General features: G+C 46.9%; 1 protein-coding gene across 1 annotated transcript; it reads right to left on the bottom strand.

Moving 5' to 3' along the window:
- Positions 1 to 264: 264 nt before the first annotated feature.
- On the bottom strand, positions 265 to 10,210 carry TPST2 (tyrosylprotein sulfotransferase 2; the record flags this gene model as incomplete). Its single annotated transcript, XM_084253102.1, has 4 exons — positions 9,336 to 10,210; positions 6,537 to 6,735; positions 3,373 to 3,423; positions 265 to 306 (listed from the first exon to the last, which is right to left on the bottom strand). Exons 1-4 carry the CDS (start codon positions 10,175 to 10,177, stop codon positions 265 to 267), a joined length of 1,134 nt encoding a protein of 377 aa, XP_084109228.1. The 5' UTR covers positions 10,178 to 10,210.
- Between the last annotated feature and the right edge of the window lie 14,496 nt (positions 10,211 to 24,706).

Raw genomic sequence — 24,706 nt, 5'->3', positions numbered from 1 at the left:
CCTCCCCAATATCAGACAAATCTTTTTCTGGTTGGTTCAGCGTTGATCCCTGCTGCAACCCCTGATCCAGAGCTAGGAGAGGAAGCCTTGAGTCTATAAATAGCTCCAAGCCAGTTGCCATGGAAACCCGGGATGGGACTGGGTCAGCCCACCTTGGTGGACACTCCTCCCCAAGGAGGCTCTGGAAGGACAAGCTTTCTGAAGAGTGGCTGTGGGTCCCAAAGGGGCCAGGGCCCCAGTAAAGTCTGCACACCTACCTGGAAATCATGAGCTTCCTAGGTGGGAGGAGGTGCTGTTCTGGTTCACCTGGAGGAAAAGAACACAGAGGAAGGGTCAGAGCCTGGTGGGGGAGTCAGTATCTTGTTGCCCTGCGCATCACTGAGTCAGGCCTGCGCTCACTCATCGAAGACTCGCTGTGCACCTACCATGTGCCTGGTGCTGGGGACAATAAGCATGACTTCAGCTCAGGTCCTAGCTGAAGAGAAAGCCTGTTAAACTAACACCCATACAAAGTAGGGTCAAGTCTCAGCAACACAATGGCTGACATACTGACTGGTGTTGTCAGGCAGGGTGGTCAGAAAAGGACACCACAAGGGCATGACATAGAGGCTTCGGTGGAATCAAAATAAACATTTGGGTCTTTGTTCTTGGTTCCTGGCACACTTGAAAGCATAGCAGTTCTTAAAACCCTTGGGAGGCCAGAGGGATGACAGTCGATGAGATGATGCTCAGTGTGGCGGCTGGCCATGTGTAAAACCCAGGCATGATTAGAGGGTTAGAACTTTCAGTCCCCCGTACCCCAGATTCAGGGGAAAGGAGAGGGACCAGAGATTGAGCCAAGTTGCCACGGATCAATGATTTAATCAATCACATGCACTTAATGAGACCTCCATAAAAATCCCAAAATGTCAGGACCCAGAAACTTCCGGACGGTGGCCATATCAAGGCTCCAGGGGAATGGAGCATCCAGAGAGACAAACAAACTCTGCACCCCTGCCCTGCATACCTTGTCCTCTGCATCTCTTCTATTTTACTGTTCCCAAGTTGTATCTTTATAATAAACCTTTCAATCTAGGAAATAAAGTGTTTTTTTGAGTCTTGTGAATTGTTCTAGCAAATGATCAAACTTTAGGAGGGAGAACCCTGAACCCTGCAATGTGTAGTTGGTCAGGCAGAAGTCAGGGCAGTTGGGGCACCTGGTGGCAGCTGCCATTGGAAGAGGGGGACAGTGTTGTGGGACCAAGCCCTCAACCAGTGTGGGGTCTGATGCTGACTCCCGGAGGCAGTGTCAGGACTGAAGTGAGCTGTACAATATCCAGTTGGGGTCCAGAGACTCAGAATTGATTGTCAGTATTAGAAAATACCCACTAACCAAAAACAAAAAAATGCAAACAAGGAAGAGCATTTTCTGCAGAGGGAACAACAAAGAATTCATGGGGAGGGTGTCTGGAGCCTAGGGAGTGAGTATGCATTTTCGTATTAGGTACATTTCTAGTATGTGAGCTGCTTTGCATTGCTTGCTGAATATTTTCCATCTTTTGGGTTTCACAATAACCATTTGGATGTCTACAAGGTGGTTTGTAGAATGTGTCACCATTTACTTAATTGTTGTCCTAAGACTGTTTCCAATTTTTGAAATATCCTGAATGATGTCATGCTCATGTTGGACAGCGGAGGAAGGGACAAGGGCAGAAGGTCAGGATATGACACAGCTCTCTCAAGGGTGGGCGCCTTCACGGTGAGGGGCACAAGCCAGTTGCTTATCGTCTGCTCCTGCCAGCACACACGCAAAAAAACAGTCCTAGGTCAGCTGGCTTGTATGTGCCAGACACAGCAGGAGTGTAACCTGGTCTAACTCTTTTTTTTTTTTAAGATTTTATTTATGCATCTAATACTGGGGTGTAGGCCAGAGGTGTGGGGGGGGTGAGAGGATTCACCAGAGACAGAGCGGGGAGCAGAACAGGTGGATCTATCGAAATACACTGCTGAGGGGAGCAGCAGGTGAGACAGCAGAGGTTTGCTGCACCATGTGGGTAGCTCCCTAGCTGGGGATTGAACTCGTGCTGCAGTGCTTCATAGTGCTGAGACTTAACCCCTTGTGCCACCAGAGAGGCCTCTGGTCTAATTCTTTTATGAAACAATTTTAGCCTTAGTTCAAAAGTCTTAAGAATATCTGGACCCTGCCACTGACTGATTCTACTCCTTAAAAATGTATTCTCCGGGAATGACTCCATAGAGCCCCTCCCCTCGGCCCATGGAGAGAAGCCGCATCAGGAGGATGAGCACATGACATCATTCGGGATATTGCAAAAATTGGCAACTATCTTAGCACAGTAGTGAGGTAATTAGGGGCACACAATGCATTCCAGTGAATTCCAGAAAGCTGCCAGAATGGCAACAGTGAACCCCAAAGATGGAAGAACATCAAGAGAGCAAAGCCCAGCAGCTCATAAAATCGACATACAATGAACCCAAGAACACAGATGCGGGCAGGGCCCACTAGACGGTGCACAAATGAAGGGGTTTCAGATGGAGGCCCATTCCCCTCCTTCTCACTGCTGCTGGTTGTTCTTGTTTCTCTCATCTTTTTTAGCTAAAACAAATAATAAATTAGGGCTCATTAATTCTGGCAACATTTTCTCATGGTGACAGGAGATGGGGCTCTGATTCCCACAAAGGGAATGCTGACTCCTCCCCCAAGAGCTGAGATATTTTCCAGAGCTGTGCCCTGGCAATCAAACCTCATGCATTTGATAATCTGACTGCGACTGGCACAGGGTGGCCCACCCTTTATTAGGCAAATTGCATAAAACAGACTAGATTAGACAAAACCAAGACTACTAATTTTAGCACCATCCCTTCACTTAAAAGCGAGCACTTAACCAAAAGAAGGATAGCTTTAATGTCAGTGCAGGGATGGTTCTTCTGGATATGACCCACACACACGCAGGATGTTCGGGGGGCGTGCATGGGGATGCCGGATCGGACATCCTCAGCAGTCGCACACATGCTTTATGTCTTTCTCATTTTTTTGGTAGACTGGCGAACACACTGCACTGGGTCATGTTTGGGAATGCCACTTTAAATAAAACTAAACTTGAGGCCAGAGACAGAAAGAGCTACAGTAAGACCCTCCAAGTGCTTCCAAGCCAGGAGACCAGTACAGCAGGTGCTCAGGCCAAACTAGGTTGGGATTTGACGCCAGCTGGATGAGACACTTACACAGCTTCTGGTCCCGACCTCCACCCCCACTCAATTTTCTAATGGGGAAACAATTACCCATATTAGAGAGGTGAGGTGTTCAAGGGCATCTTAATATATGGTAGTATAGCCGGATAGACAGAAATCATAAAAGCCCCTGGGGCTTCTAACCTGAAAATATCCTTTCAGATTGGCTGGTGTTTTATAGTCTCCTTTCAAGACCTAGGAGAGAAAACAAAAATATCACTATAACAGAAATGATTTAGTCTATCCCCTCCACATCCATTCACCTTCCTTCCTTCCAACTTATCCATCCATCCACCCACACACCTACCCACCCAACCACCACCCTCCGTCCACCATCCATCCATCCAGCATTTACTAAGTTACTCTTATTCCAGGCATTATTCTAAGCTCTCAGCCACAACATTAACCAGGCAATTGAAATTTCCATTCTCCTGTAGCTTCCATTCTAGAAGGGGGAGCCAGATGACACACAAGCACCAATAGACACAGTAACGAGAACACAACAAAGCATGGGGAGTGCTCTGAAGAGTAAAACAAAGGCATGCAATTAGGAATGACCCACTCTTTTTGGTGGCCGCTCAAAAGGGCTTCTTGAACAGGTGGCCTTTAGGCTGAGAACTCAATGATAAGGGAAATCAGGCAGACTCTGAAGGAAAAGCATTCTAGCAGAGGACACAACTAGGGCAAAGGACCTGAGGTGGGACCCAGGAATTTCCAGAATATGCTAACCAACTGTACAGTTTGAAATGCCTAATAACCATGTTTTAAAAAAGATGAAGTGAATGCTTGTAATGTCCTTTGTTTAACCTGACATATCTAAAATATTAACACTTTTAACAGTAATCAATATAAAAATGGTCAATGAGAAATTTCACATACATTTTTGGTACTAGGATTTCAAAATCCAGTGTGTATATCTTACACTTACAGTGTATATCTTACACTCACATTTCACAGTCACACTTACAAGGCTAATGGCTGTGATGGACAGCACATGGATTGATAGCTTCACCAGCTGGGTTCATGCCATTGCTGAGGGTGCTGTAACTCAGGATACATTACAGCAATGCACAGGGTTTACAGTACACACACATGTACACACACACACAATGCTTTCAACAAGGGAACCTCTCTTTGTAGTAATGGCATAAGTATAGTAGGAGTCTGGCACTTATGGAACAAAACCTGTGGAACCCCCAGGAAGGAAATCTCTTTGGAAGAAAAGAGATACATCCTCTTTGTGTGTGTGTGTGTGTGTGTGTGTGTGTAGAAGAACTGGGGTGTAGGCTGGAGTTGATGGGGGTGAGAGGATTCAACAGAGACAAAATGGGGAGCAGAACAGGTGGATTTACTGAAATACACTGCTAAGGGGAGCAATGGGTGAGACAGGAGAGATCTGCTGTGCCATGTGGGTTAGCAAGCTGGCCAGGGATGGAACTCAGGTCATATTGGTGACAGCGCTGAGACTTAACTAACCTCTAGGCCACCAGTGAGGCCCCCACATCTTCCATTTTTAACACAAAGATGGAAGACTTCCAAAGAGCTGATGGTAACCATCATTGTTCATCAGAATTATTTATATTTTACATAGTATAAAAGATCAGGCCTTTTTCTAGGAGCCTGACTGACAGTCTGGAGAGAGATGGGTTGTCTTCCTCTTAAAGAGACTTCAGAGATGCTGTTTTGGATCCTGGCTGAGAACATAAGATACAGAGAACCCAGCTTGGTAATGTTGGGTCCTCGCCCTGCCCCAATCATTACTGCTGAGAAGCACTGGGGCTGGATTTCAAGAGTCTTACCTCTTCTCTTCAATCCAGTTAATTTTTTATTATGAAATATACATATAAAAATGCATATAAACTATAACTACAATTTTAAAATATACTAAAGAATAATAAAAATTGAAAAATAATAAATACTTGTGGTAATAATAATTAATAACCACATTCAGGTTGGGAACCCACACTGGATACAGTCTGGGCATCTACATTGGGTCGCTGACTATTACCACAAATGTTTGCAAAATCAGCTCACATTGAGGAAGAACTCATGAGACTCACAGAAGGGCTTACACTTTAATTAACAGAGCCCCCCAAGCTCAATGTTGGTCAATTCTCTCCATTAAAAAGAGCGACTGCAAGTGCTGGAGAGGACTTAAAGCCTTGTCAGAGCCAAATGGATGGAGTCTTTCTCCTTGAGTCAACCGGAGAGTCAGAAGAGGGTTGACAGAGGAATGACATTCTTAGGATTTAATACACGAGCTCTTTACTTCCTAAAATCAGCGTGTGTTCAGAAATGCTGAGTTAGTAATTAATTAGTAATTAATTAGTAAATTAAGACTCTGAGTCTTACTGATGTCAGAACTAGGAGGGCTCTTCCTCAGGCCTGGGTCCCATTTTCAATTATTTGGAGCCACTCTGTAGCATCTGACTTAGTGCTTTTTTTTTTGAGTTATTTATTTATACATACAAGAACTGGGGTACAGGCCAGAATTTTGGGGGGTGAGAGGATTCACCAGAGAGACAGAGTAGGGAACAGAACAGGCAGATCGACTGAAAAACACTGCTGAGGGGAGCAGCGGGTGAGTCAGGAGAGGTCTGCTGCACCATGTGGGTAGCTCCCTGGCCGGGGATCAAACTTGTGCTGTAGTGGCTGTGGTGAGCTTCATAGGTAGCGTCTTAAACACTTGTGCCACCAGGGAGGTCCCTGTCTTAGTACTTTTAAGTCAGAACTCAGCACCCAGAGTGCACTAGAAGCTGTCAGAGCAACATGTAAATAAGACCAGGAACTCGCCACCAGTCCTTTTACCCAAGACCAGGACTAGCCTACATCAACGCTTCAAAAACGCCTTGTCAAAGTCATTTCCCTTGGTCACCTTAACGAAGAACTTCAAAAGGAATTTCAACTGCTTACATTTGTCTAAATCAACATTTAACGTTATGGGGGCAATCATAGTTTTTTTGGGATCAATAGTTTATTTATTTATGCCCAGTCTCAACAAAGACTTGAAATGCTGCTTAAACACACACGGGGAAATAGGGAGAAAGGGTATATAAGAGTGGACAAAGAAGACGAAATGAGAGCACAAATGGGCCTGCTATGAGGTGCTACAGAGTGTGAGAGACAGGCTACCAGTTGGCTCTGAGGCTCCTTGCAAGCCCAGGCAAAAAAGGAAATACAAGCAGTCAAAAATTTACCGTATCTATAATATAGAAACAAACCGGCTGCCTAGGACTCAAGAGACTAGATGCTTCCTCAGGTAGCTGGCACTCCCCCGAGAGCACATCTCCACGTGTGCATGCACTCACCCGGTGTGTGTTGTTGATGACGATGGGGTCAGGGTTGCCGTAGTTGGGTGGGTTTGCATAGGGATCATAGCCGAGTCGAGCCAGCATGGGGGCGATCTGGGCCATGTCCCTTACCACGTCTCCAGGGATGTGGCCGGTCCACTTGGAGAGAGCTTCCAGGTTTACAGGCTTGATGACCTGGTCTGTGGATCGCTCAATCCTGGGGAGAAAGGACAGGCTGGACAGGGCCCAAGCAGACACAGAGGCCTCTGGGTAGGCTCCCTGCTCAGTCACTCTGGGGCACTGAGAAAAGCAGAGGGGGTGCGGGGAAGTGGGCCAGTTGTGCCCCCATCAACTGCGTGACTGTAGGTGATCAGTTGGCCTCATCCCAGCTCCTCTCTACAACGGGGATAAGAGCACAGAGAGAAGAAAGTCCTGGCAGTGAAAAGCACCGGTGCTTAAATTCTGCTTCCTCAAGATCTATGAGTTTTTAAAAATAACTTCTTATTTATGTGACTCAGATGAGCATTTTGCTCTTGAAAAATAATTATAAAACACGAATGGTAATGCCAAAAGGGTCTGTGGTTATTGGACCCACCTGGAACATTTTGGAGCACACCCTTTTGATCCCTCTCCTGTGCTTTAAAGAGTAGGGTGGCTGACAGCAGACTCAGGAGCTAGACTGCCTGGGTTCAATTGCCAGCTCTACCGATACTAGTTGACCCTAGGAGAATTACTTTGCCTCTCTGAGCCTCAGTTTCCTCACCTATAAGAAGTGGGAGGTATAAGGGTACCTACCTCATTAGGCTGTTCTAGGGAAGTAAATGAGTTAAGAATGAAAATGAATACGGTACACTGTAAGGTCTCAGGAAGTGTTAACTTCCTCTCCTCCTATCATTTCCCTCCAGAAAATTTCATCTGCAGTTTTTAAAAAAAGAAATTATAATGCTATATGTATTGGTTTGCAATTTTTTTTTTTTTTTACTCAACACCCTATTCTTTTTTCCCAGCTGTGTACCATTCCTCCTTATTCTATTTTCCATTCCCCCAAAGATAGGCATTCAGGTCATTCTGAGCTTTTTGCTGCTATAATGGAACAACCATCATCTTTTGTTGTTTTTGAAAGAGAATTTTATTGTCCTTTCATTCTAGTCAGTAACAGATGATTGCAAAGAAGATAAATACCTCAAAGAAAATCTGCACGAGGTACCTAAGTAGTCTGTGGTCTTAAAACACACACACGAGACACATTTAAAACATAAAACTCATACATAGCTCCACCTACCCCAGAACCACCAGTTCCTTTAAATAGTCAAAGTAGGTGGCTGGTGAACACATAGTTTTCATTTTACAGAAAATTTAGAATGCTGGGAATATGAAATGCATCTAAAAACTGAGGTTCTGATTTAGAAAATACCAGTTAGTAGATCTTTGAGGTGGAGATGTGAGAGACGATTAGCCCTTGCTTTATGTCACCACTAGGAAGACCAACATCTTGCACATGCTTCCCGACTCTCCTGCAGCAGGCTTGCCCAGTCACCTGATTCATGAAGACCTTGTCAGCTATAGTTCAGGAGGGAAGGTCTATTTCTAAATGCTTCCACCCCAACTCAAGATACCTTGGGGGAAGAACAGAAACAGACAGATGTAGAAGGAAGATAGGTGTGGGGATAGGATAGCTGGTGGGGGGGCAGCAGGGTGAGCATGGGCGGGAAGAAGCAGGCACCTGGAGTCTGCAGGCCTGAATTAAAATCTCAGCTCTGTCTGTGTGTCACAAATCTCAATTTTGTGCAGTCTTTACCTCAACTCTTCTATCTCCAAGAGACTTTATGGGATGGAAATCACAGTGCTATAAGCTAATGTGACCTCAATGAAGAGAAAAAGAGAAAAACCTCATTGCCTGTCCCCTCTGCACTAAATAGTAAACCATTTTTGCAGCGAGAAAAATAAATCACACAAATGCACCCTGAACATGAATGGGATCCAGCATACAAGAGCTGGGGTGTAAGTCAGCGGGGGGGAGGGTGAGAGGATTCACCAGAGAGAGTGGGGAGCAGAACAGGCGATCTACTGAAATAACACTGCTGAGGGGAACAGCGGGTGAGACAGGAGAGGTCTGCTGCACCACGTGGGTCACTTCCTGGCTGGCCATGGGGGATCAAACTCATGCTACAGTGGCTGGCAAAAGCTTGATGGCACTGTGTCTTTAACCCCTGAGCCACCAGGGAGGCCCTGCAGGCACTCTTTAAATGGTAGTGATGTAAAGATGATGAGTATTACAATAAAGGCAGCATGGACCCTACACGATAATGGGAACAGTGTGCATCGGCCTGTCTGGTGCTCACAGGAATCTAGGAAGATACACTATATCCCCATGTTAGAGGAGGCACAGAGAGGCCGAGTCACTTGCTCAAGGTCACACAAACAGCAAGTGGCAGAGCTAAGATTCGAACCCAGACTGTCCGGTTCTAGAATTTGTGTTCTTAACCTCTGTGTACTACAGTCTTACTACAACGCATACTCAGCTTCCTGGTTCTCTCAGAAAGGGAGAGCAATAGCCTCACTTTTTTGGATGATGAAACTGCAGTTCACACAGCTTCAGTGACGCGCTCAACACCTCAGGGCTACAAAGTGGGAGGTCTGGCTCACGGCTCTGCTCCTAAGCACCCCTTTCTTGTGACAGCAGGGGAGGCTGGGGCTCAGAGAGGGAGAGTGACTCGTATAAGTCCACGGAGCCCAGGAAAGGCGGAGCCCATCTTCCCACCCAGTGCCTGTAAGCCCAGGACCAGGGCCCGGGTGGAGCGCAGGGACTCTACTCACTTGGACAGGGAGACGCCACCAGGTTTGCCAATGAGGTCCTCATGGTGCAGGACGGCATCGCTCCAGGCAATGCCCAGGAAGTCGAGGATGAGTTTGAGGGAGCGCCTGGGGTGCAGCACCAGCTGCTCGTAGTACACCGGCAGGCATTTGTCCTTGCCCACCTCCATGCACTGGGCATACATGACCTCGATGGCCTTGTTCCACTTGGTGAGGCAGTCACGGTAGCTGCTGAGGTCGAAGCCAGCAATGGTGACCTTGCGAGTGATCATGGAGTGCACGGAGGCCCGGCCGTCCCGCACCATCAGCAGGAACTTGGAGTTGGGGAAGAGGCGCGACAGGTAGACTGAGGACTTGAGCGTGAAGGGATCCTTGTTGCAGAGCACACGGGCGGGTTCACCGTGCTTGGCGATCACCTCCAGGATGAAGGCCTGCATGGCGGCATCCAGCACCTCATCCGTCACGCCCGCCTCGTCCAGCCGCAACTTCTCCCGGCCGGACTTGGACCAGGCCTGGCGCATGGCCAGCACACGGGGGATGATTCGGGTCTCCTCGCCGCAGCGCACCTCTGGGTGGGCGTCCAGCATGGCGCGCATCAGCGTGGTGCCACTGCGGGGCACACCGCCCACGAAGATGAGCGGCATGGCCTTGCCATAGCGGTATTCCACATGGTCCATGCCCACCATCACCAGGTCCTCCTGCTCCGGCCGCATGACCCGCCGGGGGCCGCGAGGGCCCTCCAGCACTGCCCGGCACTCCAGCACCTGCTGTCCCAGCTGGACCACCAGCACCAGGGCCAGGGCGCAGCCGGCTGCCAGCAGCGCCCTCCGCACCGACAGGCGCATGCTGGGCCTGGGGTGGGGGGCCTGCTTCAGCGACAGGTCACAGTGCTTACATCTGGGGAGAGAGAAAGACACAGTGATCAGGGAGGCCCTGAGCTATGGCAGCTTTATCATACAGATGCAGTAACAGCCAAGAGATGACACAGACACACATACACTAGGTTTCACAAGTACTTGCTGTGTGCCTGGCTGGTGCTGGGTACCCCAAACTACTGTAACTCATGAGACCCTCCAGTCACCACAGGGGTAGTGCTGTTACTACCTGTGGGATGCTAGAACCCAAAAGCCTGGTTTCAATCCCTTGTTATAACTTGATAGCTGTGGGATCCATGCCTCAGTTTCCTCATCTGGTGAACAGAGCAATAATTCATCTAAAAATTACTATCAAACTGTAGAAAGTAGTAAGTTTCCAGCAGCATGCTGTCTGACAATGACAGGGTTTTTGCCTGTTCTGTTCATGGCCGTCTTCACAAGCATCTAGCACAGCGCTTGGCACACAGCAGGTGCACAATATGGAACATGCCGTGGCTGAATGAGTGGTGCCTGGCACAGAGTAAGTGCTATGAGATTATCACTGCAAAGAGGGGAGGAAACTGAGGCATGATAAGGCTGCACAACCCACCAGCTGGAAGCAGCCCAGCTAAAGTCCATGACTGGACCATGGGCCAGCCAGCTCCAGCATCTGCTCTGCATGACCACACACTGCCTCAGCAGATGCTTTTCAGAGATGGCACAGAATAGCCTGGTCTGGGCATCTTCCAGCATCACGTTCCACTCTTCGGTCTTCATTCAGTTAAGCACTTAGTATGTACTACAAGCTGCCAGGACTATGCTCACTGCAGGAGAGAAGAGGTAAATGAGACCACCAGGCCTCTGGTCCCAAGAAGCTTACATCCTAGAAGGGGAAGGGACAGCACATTAGCTACTGCCAGGCCATGGTAACAGCTTGCCAAGAAAGTGCCACCACCATGAGGGATCAAGCAGGGGAAGAATGAGAAAGTCAGGGAGGGCCTCTGGGAGAAGGTGCCATCCAAGCCAGAGCCTCAAAGAGAAAGTGCCAGCTATGTGAAGATGGATGGGAAGGGTGCTCCAGGCAGAGGGAACAGAGAGTGGGAGGACTCCTAAATGGGAGAGGGATATTCAAAATTAGAGAGGAGGCTTCTGGGGTCAGCAGTGAGGGAGGGCAAAGGGAGAGAAGGGGAGAGACTTATAGGGTGGGTGAAAGGGGGAGCTGCTAGGCAGGAAGATTAGGACATGAATTATAACTCCAAGTCTGCACTCGTCACACCACTCAGGCATTGCTAACAAAGATGGCTGGGCTTCACTGGCAATTCTTCAGGTAGGGACTTATGTTGAAAAGCAGGACCCATCCAGCTTAGCCAGTTCCTTCTCGAGTTATCTCAAAAGACAGATCTGCCCTCCTGCCCAGCTAGCCTTCAAGGCCCCCTGATTTTGCAACCTTAGGCAGACACAAAAGGTACATACTCAGTCACTAATGGCCACTCAGGCCTTCTCTGCCTCACCCCTGCTATTTCTGACCCTTTCTCTTAGCCAGTAAAGTGAGGGCTTGAGATCTCTGGGCAGAAAAGCCATCAGGCATGCCTGGGATAGAGCCCAGCTCTGCACTTCCCATGCGGCTAGTAAGCCTGGGCAACAGCTTTCACTTCTCTGAGCCTCACCTGGAAAATGGGTCTGAGTGTTAACCAACCTCAAAGGGGTATCATGAACATGCATAGACCCCCTACAGGACTTGGGACCATGCCCTGTATATAGAAAACATTTAAAAGAACATAGCAGGGGTCTTGCTGGTGGCGCAAGGATTAAAGTCTCAGTGCTATGAAGCTATCCCTAGCCACTGAGATATGAGTTGGAGCCCTGGCCAGGGAGCTACCCACATGGTGCAGCAGACCTCTCCTGTCTCACCCGCTGCTCCCTTCAGCAGTGTATTTCAGTAGATCTGCCTGGTCTGCTCCCAACTTTGTCTCTGATCAATCCTTTCACCCCCACACCTCTAGCCTAGACCCCAGTTCTTGTATGCATAAATAAAAATAAATCTTAAAAAAAAAGAGAACATTAGCAGTTTCTACCACATTCACTGTTCATTTATTCCAACATTTAATGCGACTCTACTGTGTGCTAGGAATCAGGTTATGAAGCTAAGAGACAGCCTCAGCCCCTACCACTGTGGACCCACACCTGGAAGGAGGTGAGGGGTTCTACCTAAGTAGGTGAGGGCAGGCTTCCTTTGAGAGGTGGTTCTCAGGATGAGTTCTGCACATGGACACATGGTGCTTTGAACATTCAGGTGGAGAAGCAACAGGAGGGCGCACCTGACAAAGGAACAGTAGCGCAAAGGCTCAGGCAGCGAAAAAGCTAGTGTGACCTTGACATGACCATGACTGGGCTTAGCAAATGGTGAAGGATCGCAAGAGACGAGAGTGGAGAGGCATTCCTCGTTGGACTTCAGGTTCAAGTGAAAACATCAAATGATCCAGGTTTGCAGCCAGATCAAGTCGCCCAAGGGCCTGAACTGCCTGAGGCCCCTTACGTTGTGGCAAATGGAAAATAAACATCAAAGCGAAGGGCACACAGGATCAAAACTGCTGAGAGGCCCTGGCACTTCCTAGCTATGTGGCTTGGGGAGAGTCACTTCTTCAATCTATGCCAGCTTTCTCCACTGCAAAGAGGGGAGAGTCCCCTGACCGCAAAGACTGCAGTGAGGATTGTAGAAGCAACCAACAAAGTGAAGAGGAGAGGCATCCTGGGGTGGTCTTTCTGAGCATGGAACATACTGGGGACCCTTGTCCCATCAAATGTTGCTGACAGTGCTGGTGCTTCATTGGTGCTGAACTCAGGGTCTGGGATGGGGGAATCTAATTCTAGGGCTACTTGCTAGGGGAAGGCAGGCTAGATAAGGTCACTCAGAATCCCTCCAAGGACCCATCTGCTTCTTCAAGTGCTCACTGAAATTCTCCCTTTAGACCTGTGACTAGAATTCTGCCAATTATGGTTATTTCAGTGTCATTGCCCTGGGGGTACTGTCAATCACACTCCAGCTTGAATTAGCCATTATTACCCTTTCATACAATACACTTAGTGGGGAGTGAGAGAACAGAGCTTTTGGGGAGCAGATGGTGATGGGCGATGCACAGAAAGGGAGAAAAGGAGCTAATTTTGGGAAAACAGTTTCTAGAAAGGATAGGTATAGTGTGCTTATCACTATGTGTGCAGGGGTGTGTGTGTGTGTGTGTGTGTGTGTGTGTGTGTACACACTCAAGCTTATGTTCGGGGTTGAAGTGATTTGAATACTAAATACCAGGCAGAAAGACCTGGAAGAGGGATAAACAGATAAGGAAAATGTTATCAACTCACCAGTTTTGCTCAATACCAATCACTCACTAGGCTACAGCACTTCAAAACCAAACACCTGCATTTTTTACAATTATGCAGCACTTAACTCTCATAAAGTTTTTTCCATGCATCATCTAACATCACCTTTTCACAACTCTGGGCTAGGTGGAGTTCAGAGAGAAGCAGCAATTTGCCCAAGCTCACACAGAGTGGCAAGCTTGGTCTGGGCCAGGCTGAGATCGAGCTGTTCATTGTCACTGGACAGGACCAGGTCAGAGGCTCATCCGCCAGACAAAACAGTTCAAAGCAGGCAGGTGAGATGTGAACAGAAGAGAGCAAAAACCTGGAGGGTGGCTTGAGAAAAGCAGGTAACTTGGCAAAGAGAAAGTAGCTAAGAGCCCACCAGGCAGAAGGCACGATCCCAGCCAGAGATCTCACTCTGGGAAGGGGGCAGAGAACCCACCCAGTGCAGGGGCCATGGCCTGCCCTCCAGTGGGAGGTCCCAGCCTCCTGGCAGAGAGGATGGCAGGTAAGAACCTCAGACTTGGAGTCCTACAGCCCTAGTTTCAATCCTACCTCTACCACTTGACAGATACTGGCCTTGACAAGGGACTTCACCTCTCTAAGCTGTTTTCTCCTCCAACAAAAAAAAGGGGGATAATAATAACCTTCTCTCAGGGAGCTATTACGAGACTCAGAACTTCTGTGTGAAGTGCTGAGCAAGCGCACCACAAAACACAAGCACAAAATGTTAGCGCTGTAAATGGGACGCCGGGGACTTGGATTCTGGCTGTGAGTCTGCGCTACGACGCTGGGCAGGTCCCCCTGCCTGCTCTGGGACTCAGCCACCTGCTGTCATGGGGAGAATCATCTTCATAGGAGACAAAGAGGCCAAACACCTGCCCTTTCCATGCCGCTGGGATCCAGTTCTGTCTTTTTCTGCATTTTTAACAAAGAGGAGAGCAGGCTTGAGGGGGAGGGGAGGGATGGAGTCTGCGGGGCGTTTGGCCCAGATGTTCCACAGTGGAGGTTGCGGGGGTAAGTGGAAGTGGCTGTGCCTAGGGCCATTGCCAGAGAAGCTGCGACTCTGGGGGGCCTTCTGCACGCACTTACCTCCCCTGGGCACTCTCATCCCTGGGCTCCAGCCCACGTGGCCACTCGCCAAGGCTGTCCACCAGCAGACCCCTGTAGAGGAGATGCAGCATTAGGGTTGAGTGCCATGGAGCGGGACAGAGGGGGATGTTGGGCTCTCCAAGGGCATCCGTGATTTTGCAGGGAAAGCACCTGGGGGCATGAGCTGCAGGGCACGGGAGGCGGGGGGGTGGCACTCAGGCCAAGATGCTGCTGCTGGGGCCTGAACTGGCCTGTTCCTCCGTGAACCAACTGGTTCACTTCTCAGACAGAGAGGTGTGAGCACAGAACCTGAGCCAAGACACTGCTGCCTTATGGCGCCCCCTTGGTCTCTGCCAACTAGACTTCTCCCTTCCTTCCTTCCGGCACATAAACTAGGAACTTCAGGAAAAAGTAAACATAATAAGCAACCACCACCAAACTCTACCCCTTGTTACCACTGGGGAATGCTGGGTAGTTGAACAGGCTGTGCATCACCAACTCCAAAGGCCCCCATATAGCTGGCCTATGATAAATATGGTGCCCCCTGGAGCTTGGCCATACCCTGCCACCATCCCCACCACAAACCAAAACCTACCGTGTGGGGGTGCCTTGTGTCATTTCATCCCTTTATGAGGACAGTATGATGTTCCCAATTTTACCAATGAGAAAATGGCACCAAGAGGAAGAGCAATTGACCCAGAGAATCACGTGACACCCAGCTCTTTACCACTGTGTTAAAGGAATGAGACTGAACACAATGGGATCTGGCCTGGACCCAGGACCTGGCCAACATGCAACCAAGGGGTCCTGGTGAGCACCTCACTGCCGTGTCCTCACTTTTTACAGTGGGAAGGATTTGTAGTCCAGTTCTCGTCTCCCCCACTTTATAGAGGAGACAACTGAAGTCCATGAGGCTGAATCTGAAGCTCGACTTTCCTCCTTCAGTTCCCATTCCAGAGGTGGGGTGGACAACTCCCTGACTGTAGTTTGTCACTGCGCTGAGCCTCAGTTTTCCATTCTATAAAATGGACTGCTGGGGGATTTCAACAAGAACAAGCACTCAAAAATCTCAGGTACTATCTTACTTGTGCCAAGATGGAGATCAACAACATAGGCTGTTAGTGCATGCCTTTGACCTCTTTCCCTTTCTATCTGCTCACTCCACACACCTCTATACAGTTTTTTCTATTCACCCTGATTAATATATTCAACTCAGATAGAAGTTTCCCAGGTGTATCCACAGCAACCACCCTGTACCCACCCCCAAGTGACAGGATGCACAGTCTGAAGCTCCTGGGGCCTGGGAGGTCAGTGGTGGGAGGTCTGCCTCTTGGGACACAGAAAAACAATTAGGGACCTGGTACTTGAAGCTCTTCCAGAGCTGAAATGGCTGCAGCCCAGCTGCCCTCAGGTGGTCCTTGAAATCCCAGAGAGCTCAAGAGGCCTGCCAACTCCCACACCAAGGGCCCTTTCAGGGTGGTAAGGCAGGGTCTCAGAACCTTCAGCTGCCTAGAGCTGCTGGTCTCCCAAGGGCACAGCAGAGTATGTATTTAAATTTGAACTAAGTAAAATTCCAGAAAATTTGAAGTTTTGAAGTTCAGCTCCTCGTTTGCACTGGTTACATTTCAAGTGCCCGGCAGCCACCTGGTAGTAGTGGACACTCTCCCAGATAGGGTAGATCTAGGATGGAGTTTGCAATCTGCAGCCCGCTAAGCCCTTAGGCTAAGATTGGCTTTTATATTTTTTAAGGGAAACAGGAGAAGAGAGCAGGAGGTGGGGCATGGGAGCAGTAGCAAGAGCAACAGAAGCTGAAATATTTACTACTGGGACAGTCATAAAGTTCCAATAGATAAAGTCTGTGGGTTCTGAACATTCCATCATTTGCAGAAAGTTCCACTGTACAGCACTGACTTAGAAATGGGAGGAATGAGAGGGGCTCAAATGAGCCCTCCTCTTGGAGGAGGGACATTGGCACACATATTTTTCAATTTATTTATGTTCTTATTATTTTTTAAAAAACACCTACCACTGTCCAGTACAGCAACTTCATTCTAACTCCCACTGTCTGCCTTCATTTTGGTTTTCAATGTCCATGAGTTTTATTTTTATTTTGTTTTGTCCATTTATCTACTTAACGTTTCCTTATATCACACATACAGGTGATATAAGGGGTCTTTCCCACTTATTTCACTTCACATAATCCCTTGAGTTCCTTCCATTTTACTACAAATGGCATAATGTCATCTTTCCTTCTAAGTGAATAGTATTCCATGTATGCATACACCACATTTTTACATACAGTCATCTATGTGTTGGCACTGGGGGAGTTCCTCATCTTAGCTATCATGAACAGTGCTGCGATAAACATTGTGGTAACATCCATGTACAAATAACTGTAGTGCACAGACATGGTGATTTCATATTCTTCAGATAGAGTCCCAGAAGTGGGAATGCTGAATCACCTGGTTTTAGTTTAATGAGGAAAGTTCAAAATCGTTTGATTTTTATCCTTTCTTCTGCTGATGCAAGAACTTCAGCATTTATTAATAAGCACTATTACATATTTAACACCAGATTTCCAAAAGGATTGCACCAATACACATTCCCACCAACCACATCCTCACCAACACTTGGTGTTAGCAGTCTTTTCGACATAAGCCACTCACAGGCCTGAGATGATATCTCATGATTCTGATGTGCACTTGCCTAGTAAGAAGAGATGATAAGCATTTTTTCATGTCTGTTGGACAGCTGCATCTCCTGTGGAAAAGTGTCTATTCATATTTCTGCTCATTTTTTGTTTTTTGTTGTTGTTGTTGCTAAATTGAATGAGTTCTTCATATATTTTGGATATTAACACCTAATTTGATGTGGGATGTGCAAATATCTTCTCCTATTCAGTAGGCTGTCCTTTTAGTCAGCTGATATTTTCTTTTACTGTACAATAGCTTTTTAATTTGATGTAGCCCCAATTGTTTTATTTTTGCTTTCATTTCCTTTGCCTTTGGTGTTGAGACCACAAAGACTTCAACCATGTCATGTGACTTATCACCAATGTTTTCTTCTATGTATTTTATGGTTTCAGGTTTTCCATCTAAGTCCTTAATCTCTGTGAATTTATTTTTGTTTATGGAGTTATGGTGTGATCTAGTTTCATTCTTTTACAAGTGGCTGTTACATTTGCCTGGGACCATTTATTGAAGAGATATTCCTTTCTCCATTTTATAGTCATAATTCCTTTGTCATAAATTAAGTGTCAATATACAAAGGAGCAAAGAATATGCATTGGAGCAAAGAAAGTTTGTTCAATAAATGGTGCTGGGAAAACTGGGTCGCTACATGCAAAAGAATGAAGCATGACCACTACCTCACACCATACACAAAAATCAACTCAAAATGGATTAAAGAACTAGACATAAGACCTGAAACCATAAAATATATAGAAGGAAATATAGGCGAAACACTACGTGATTTGCACATCAAAGACATCTTTACAGACACATCACCCAAAGCAGTGATAGTGAAGGCAAAGATAAACAGCTGGGACTACATCAAATTAAAGAGCTTTTGCACAGCAAAAGAGACAATAACAAAAACAAAGAGAAACCCCACCAACTGGGAGAACATTTTTGCAACCAACACTAATGATAAAGGACTGATCACAAAAATCTGCAAAGAGCTGATGAGACTCAACAACAACAAAGAAAATAATCCAGTCAAAAAATGGGCAGAAGAGCTAAAAAGAAACTTCTCTGAAGAGGAAATGCAAATGGCCAACAGGCATATGAAAAAATGTTCAACATCACTTGTCATCAGGGAAATGCAAATCAAAACTACCATGAGATACCATCTTACACCAGTGAGAATGGCACATATTAAAAAAACTAGCAACAACAAATGTTGGCAAGGGTGTGGAGAAAAAGGAACTCTTCTGCACTGTTGGTGGGAGTGCAAACTGGTCCAACCACTGTGGAAAGCTGTGTGGAGATTTCTGGACCTACTAAACATAGAGCTTCCATATGATCCAGCAATTCCACTCCTAGGTATTTACCCAAAGGACACAGAAACATCAATTCCAAAGAACACCTGCACCCCTATGTTTATAGCAGCACTGTTTACAATAGCTAAGCTTTGGAAACAACCCAAATGCCCAAAAATAGATGACTGGATCAAGAAGATGTGGTACATATATACCATGGAATATTACTCAGCATTCAAAAAAGATAAACACATGCAATTTGCAGCAACATGGATGGCGCTGGAAGGGATCATGCTCAGCGAAATAAGCCAAAAAGAAAAAGAAAAATACCGGATGGTCTCACTCATAGCAGGAATCTAGAAAACTTAAATAAGGGACCAGGAAAATGAATAACTATAAGAAAGTGAAAATCAAAATCAACAAAAAACTATGAACCAGAGACACTTTTAGGGGGGTGGGAGGGGAGGGATTGGGGTCAGAATGGGGGGGCTGCAATTGTATGGGGAATATAACAATAAAATTTATAAAAAAAAAAAAAGAAAAGATAAAAAAATAAAAAAAAATTAAGTGTCAATATATATGTGCATTTATTTCTGGGCTCTCAACTTCTGTTCCATTGATCCCTGTGTCTGTTTTTATTATATTACCATACTGTTTTGTTTTTTTTTAAAGATTTATTTATTTATTTATTTATTTATTTATACAAGCACTGGGTACAGTCAGAAGCACGGGAGGGTGAGAGAATTCACCAGAGCCAGAGCGGGGAGCAGAGCAGGCAGAAGGACCAAAGTACACTGCTGAGGGGAGCAGCGGGCAGCAGGAGAGGTCTGCGCGCCTATTACCATACTGTTTTAATTATTGTTGCTTTATAATAAAGTTTAAAATGATACATCTATTTTTCTTATTTTCCTCAAGAATGCTTTAGCTTTTTGTGTTTTGGGTTTTTTTTTTGGTAATTTAATATTTTTGTTCTATTTCCTTAAAAGTATCTTTGGAATTTTGATAGAAATTGCAGTGATTCTATATATTGCTTTTGATAGGATGGTCATTTTGGCTAAATTCATTCTCCCCATCCATGAACATGGGACATTTTTCCATCTCTGTCTTGTCTATATCTTTTAATAGTGTCTTATTAGCTTTCCCTATACAAATCTTTCACCTCCTTTGTTAAATTTGCTTCTAGGTATTTAATTCTTTTTTTTTTTGTGGGACCCTCACCGGAGGCCGGGAACGAACCAGCGCTGAAGAGGCTGTGGGCAGCCTCGCAGCCCAGCGATCAACGGCTGCACCACCAGGGGAGGCCCTATTTAATTCTTTTTGATGATATTATAAATGGGATTGCATCCTCAGTTTATTTTCCTTCTTACTTGTTATTTGCATATGTAATGTAATAGGGCTTTTTTTGTATTAATTTTGTAACCTATTACTTTATTATACTCATTTATTGTTTCTAACAGATTCTAATGGCATCTTCAGGATTTTCTACATATATTATTATATTATCTGCAAATAATGATATTTTACTCCCTTCCTAATCTGGACAGCATTTATTTCTTGTTGTCTCATTGCCCTGGCTAAGACCTCTGATACTAAATTACAGTGGTGAAAGTGGACAACCTTGCCTCATTCCTGTTCTTAAAAGAAAATGTTTCAGTTTATCACCATTGAGTATATTGGCTGTGGGTCTATAGCATATGACCTTTTTTATATTGAAGCGTATTCCTTCTATGGCCACTTGGCTGAGAGATTTATCATAAATGGGTGGTGTATCTTGTCAAATGCTTTCTCTGAATCTACTGATAGGATCATATGATTTTTATCCTTCCTTTTATTGATGTAGAACATCAGCATTTATTAAGCACCATAAAAATTTAACACCAGATGAAGGGCAGAATTTTCCACTTCATTTCATCCTCACAACAGCCCAACAGGTGGGTGGAAGCCCTGGTTCTCCAATTTTTGGAATATATGGATGAAAAGATCCATGTAGGTGAAGGGTGAGCATGACTTTATCAAAAACCAAAATTGCCAAATCAACTAAACCAACAGAAAACACCAACAGAAAATCAAGGTAAGAAAAAAGACAAGGAAATAAATTCCCAATGCCACCAGAGGTGGTGTTTGGGAGGTATTTGTCTCCTAAAATCGTAACTTTTGCGATGTTCATATTGTCTTTGTATATATTAAAATAAGACAACTAGTATCTTTTGCATTACATGCCAGACATAGTACGGGGCCAGACTATTAGTCCCTTCCCCTCTAGCTACTTGTTGTGTGACCCTACCCAGTCACTTAACTTCTCTCAGCCTCAGTTTCCTCTTCTATTGGAGATGGTCACTTCATCACAGTAAGCTCCCATGTATTAATAGCACCTGGGCCCTTGAAAAGTGGCAAGTTCAAACAAGGAACTAGCCAAATGGGAGTGTTCAAGGAGGTGCACATAGTTAGAACATGTTAGAACAGCACCTGGCACAGAGCAAATGATATTTACTTGTTGGCTTTTGCTTCTAATTTTACCTTCAGAGGACCTTTTAAGGTGGGGATTTTTTTTTCTTAAGGTGGGGATTTTTTTTTTCTTAAGATGGGAATTTTTTTTTTTTTAAGATTTATTTATTTATGCATACAAGAGCTGGAGTATAGGCCAGAGATGTAGGAGGTGAGAGGATTCACCAGAGACAGTGGGGAACAGAACGGGCAGACTGACCAAAGTACACTGCTGAGGGGAGCAGCGGGCAAGTCAGGAGAGGTCTGCTGTGCCATGTGGATTCCTACCTGGCCAGCTGGGGATTGAACTCGTGCTGCAGAGGCTGCGGATTGCTTCATAGTGCGATGCTTACCCCTTGTGCCACCAGGGAGGACCAAGATGGAAATTTTTAAGCCCACTTGAGAGAGAAGCTTGAAGCTGGTTAGCAAAAGTCACATAACTAGCAGGAGGCTCTGTCCTCAAGATGCATCCTTAGAATCGTGTTAGGGGGCTTATAAAGTGGGGGCAGCAGGAGTAGATGGAAAGGGACTTTGCTTTCTCTTTCTACTGCCCCATGGGCTACCCTGAATGACCACTGGGAGGGGAAGGGAAGAGAGTGATTCAATATTCAAGATCTCCCTAGCCCCAGGTTCATTTATTCCACCAGTGTTTATTAAATACCTATTATAAGCCATGCATTGATCAAGATACTGGGACACATGAGGGCTGCAGACAAAGGCCCCTGTCCTCAGGGACCAAGGAGACCAGCATGTGATAAAACTGCACATTATAAATGCTTGGAAGGAAATGCCCATGGTGGGAGCGGGTGACCTGCCATATAAGGGGTCACTGAAGGAGGAGACATTTATACCGAGCCCACACTGATTTCTAATTTCTCTAAGCTCAGCACATCAAGAGCTTCCCAAGAAAGGGGAGGGGGCTGGAGCACTGGAAGCCAGCTAAGGAGTCAGGTCACTGCACTTACAGAGTGAACTTGGAGGGGTGCCCAGTGCCCATGTGCCCATTTGCCTGAACTCAACCATCAGCCATGCCTCCCCGTGGGAATCAGCTCCCAAACATTCCATCACCATGGCCACCACCTACCCCGCTGGGCCCCCGCTGACCTCACCTCCCCCAAGCCCAATCCTCCAGTACAGACTGGGGGAGACCTTAGCAGGATCCCTGGGGATTAGAGACTCCAACCAACTTCAGAGGCAAGCCAGGCAAGAAAAATGTGCCAGATTTAAGTGGGGAAAGAGGAAGAGGAAAAAGAGTAATTTCAAGGCTCTGGACACAGCCTGGGCGTAAAATGCATGAGGAGCGGCACCAGAGGAAAGGGAGGCCGGCAAGGGAGGCCGGCACACCACCTTAAACACGCCAGGGAAGCTTATCGCACCCTGATATTATGCCAGGACGGAGCTGAGTGTTTCACAGTCATCACTGAATTTTGTCTCGCATGCCTCTCGTTATCCCATTTCACTTCCCTTATTATCCATCCATTTACTGGGGCTCAGAAAGGTGGGGTCACCTGCCTGAAGCCACTAGCAGGGGCCAAAAAAACAAGTCCAACTCAATCTCTCCCTCCCTCTCTCCTTTCCCCCTTTGCCCTCCATAGCCCATATTCCTAGACCCGGGATTCCCTCCTGACTTGCTTTACATTTTTACCTAAAATAATCACAGCAGCGCCCCCACCATGACGTTCCGCCGCCCTCTCAGACTCCCAGCTGAGGACTCTGCTAGCCGCAAGAGAGCAGTGGGGGGTGGTGCATGGGGTCCCACCCCGGCTACCAGCTCAGAGGCTGGTGCCCGGGCTGAATGGGGCAGCCCAGAGCTTCAGTGCTCTCAGCATCTGCAGCAGATTCAGCAGGAACGACATAACTTCCATCAAGCCTGGCACGAAGGCAACATGCGAGCGGCAGGCAGCCCTGAGCGCCGAGATCACTGCTACCAAAGCACATGGGCCGAGACTGCAAGGACACCCAGATCACAAAGCCAGCGGCCTGGTTAGCGGGGCTGGCAAGCTTCTGTACAGGGCCAGAAAGTCTGTGTGTGGGTCAGATAGTCTCTGTTGCAACTACTCGACTCTGCCTTTGTAGTATAAAGGTCTCACTAGCCTACGCATCTGGCTGTGTTACAGTACGATTATTTACAAACAGCTATGTCCGCCAGGCCACCGTTTACCACCCCCAGTCTAGAGGGTAATAAGGCAGTATCAGACCTGGGCAAACGAGCAAAACACAAAGGCAGTGCATCGAAATGAATGCTGGAGTGTATTCTGGTTCTGGGTCCTATCTCAGAAGGGCCAGGGAGACCACTCAGCCGTCAGCATTTAGTAGGTGAGAGAAAAATGCAGCACTTAGAAACACAAACAGTTGATTTAAAAAAAAAAATAAAAATAAAAACACGCACATGGAGTCATCTGGCCTGTGGCCAAGCAAAGACTTAAGGAGACAGACTCGGGTGTGCCTGGCACTTCTACATTTTGCCTGGAACATCAATGGGAGGGAAGGGAGGATTCTGCACTATAATTAGTCCCATTTTACAGAGGGGATGTTGAGGCTCAGAGAGGTGAAATGTTTAGCCTGAGATCACACAGATAGTAACCAGCTGAGCCCAAAATGGAGCCCAGATCCTCCTGATGCCAGAACCCAAGCCTGAACACCACCCCCCTTCCCTACCATCCATCCACAAAACACAGATGGGGAAACTATCTGTCCAAGGTCACGCCCCTGATCAAGGCAGTGACTCGCTTGGAGTCCAGTGCCCCATCTCTCAGCGTGCACTGGGCTTCCTGTTTGGGAACATACCAGGCCTGCTAGGGGAAACAAAGCAAACAGGAAAGCACCAGATGACCTTACAGAGGAGGACCGGGGTTTCCTATCACACAGACACACATACACACACCCACACACCCAAACACACACACACACCCCGGTCTCCATTCTCTGCACTGAGGGAATGAGCACCACCTGGCTTTGAGCTCTTGTTCTTCTGATCGCTAGCAACGCAGTCCTGGGGGGCAGGCGTGACCTACCTTCTCTGGGTGTCGGTTTCCTTATGGGTAAAATGCAAACAGCAGAATGAAATAAATGAAGTGATAATAAGCACTCGGATCAGAACTCTGTCATGATCTCATGTTCTCTCTTCCCTTTAAGGTGGTTCTCAAACTTCCACGCATAGCAGAACCACCTGGATGTCGTGATGGAGCCCGGGAATCCACATTTCGCCGAGTGCTGCCCCTTTCCTGCTCTATGAAATATCATGCAGGCACCAAATTCAGCAGTTGAGGACTATTTCCCGGCACCTCCCAGACCGGGGAAAGGGAGCACATTGGTTCCAAGGCATGGGGGTCAAAGATGCATGCCAACAAATAGAACAGGCCCGGGGGAATCTGGGCGTGGCCACTCGCCAGCCAAGAGACCTCAAGCCAACGACTTCTCTCTGGGCCACACGCACCTCCCTTCCAGGATTAGGGTGAAACAGCACCCACCCAGCCAGGCTGTGGTGAATCAGCTATGACGGCTTCATACTCTCCACCACAGAAAAAACGTCCTGCACCCCCCTGACTGCCCAAAAAAGCCTTTGAGGGAGAAAGCCCCTCTCCCACCAAGATGCACACAGAGAT

The sequence above is a fragment of the Talpa europaea genome (genome assembly GCF_964194135.1).
Source record: "Talpa europaea genome assembly, chromosome: 14".
NCBI classification, from domain to species: Eukaryota; Metazoa; Chordata; class Mammalia; order Eulipotyphla; family Talpidae; genus Talpa; species Talpa europaea.
The sequence above is the reverse complement of the archived record's forward strand: the minus strand, read 5'-3'. Positions and strand labels throughout refer to the sequence as shown.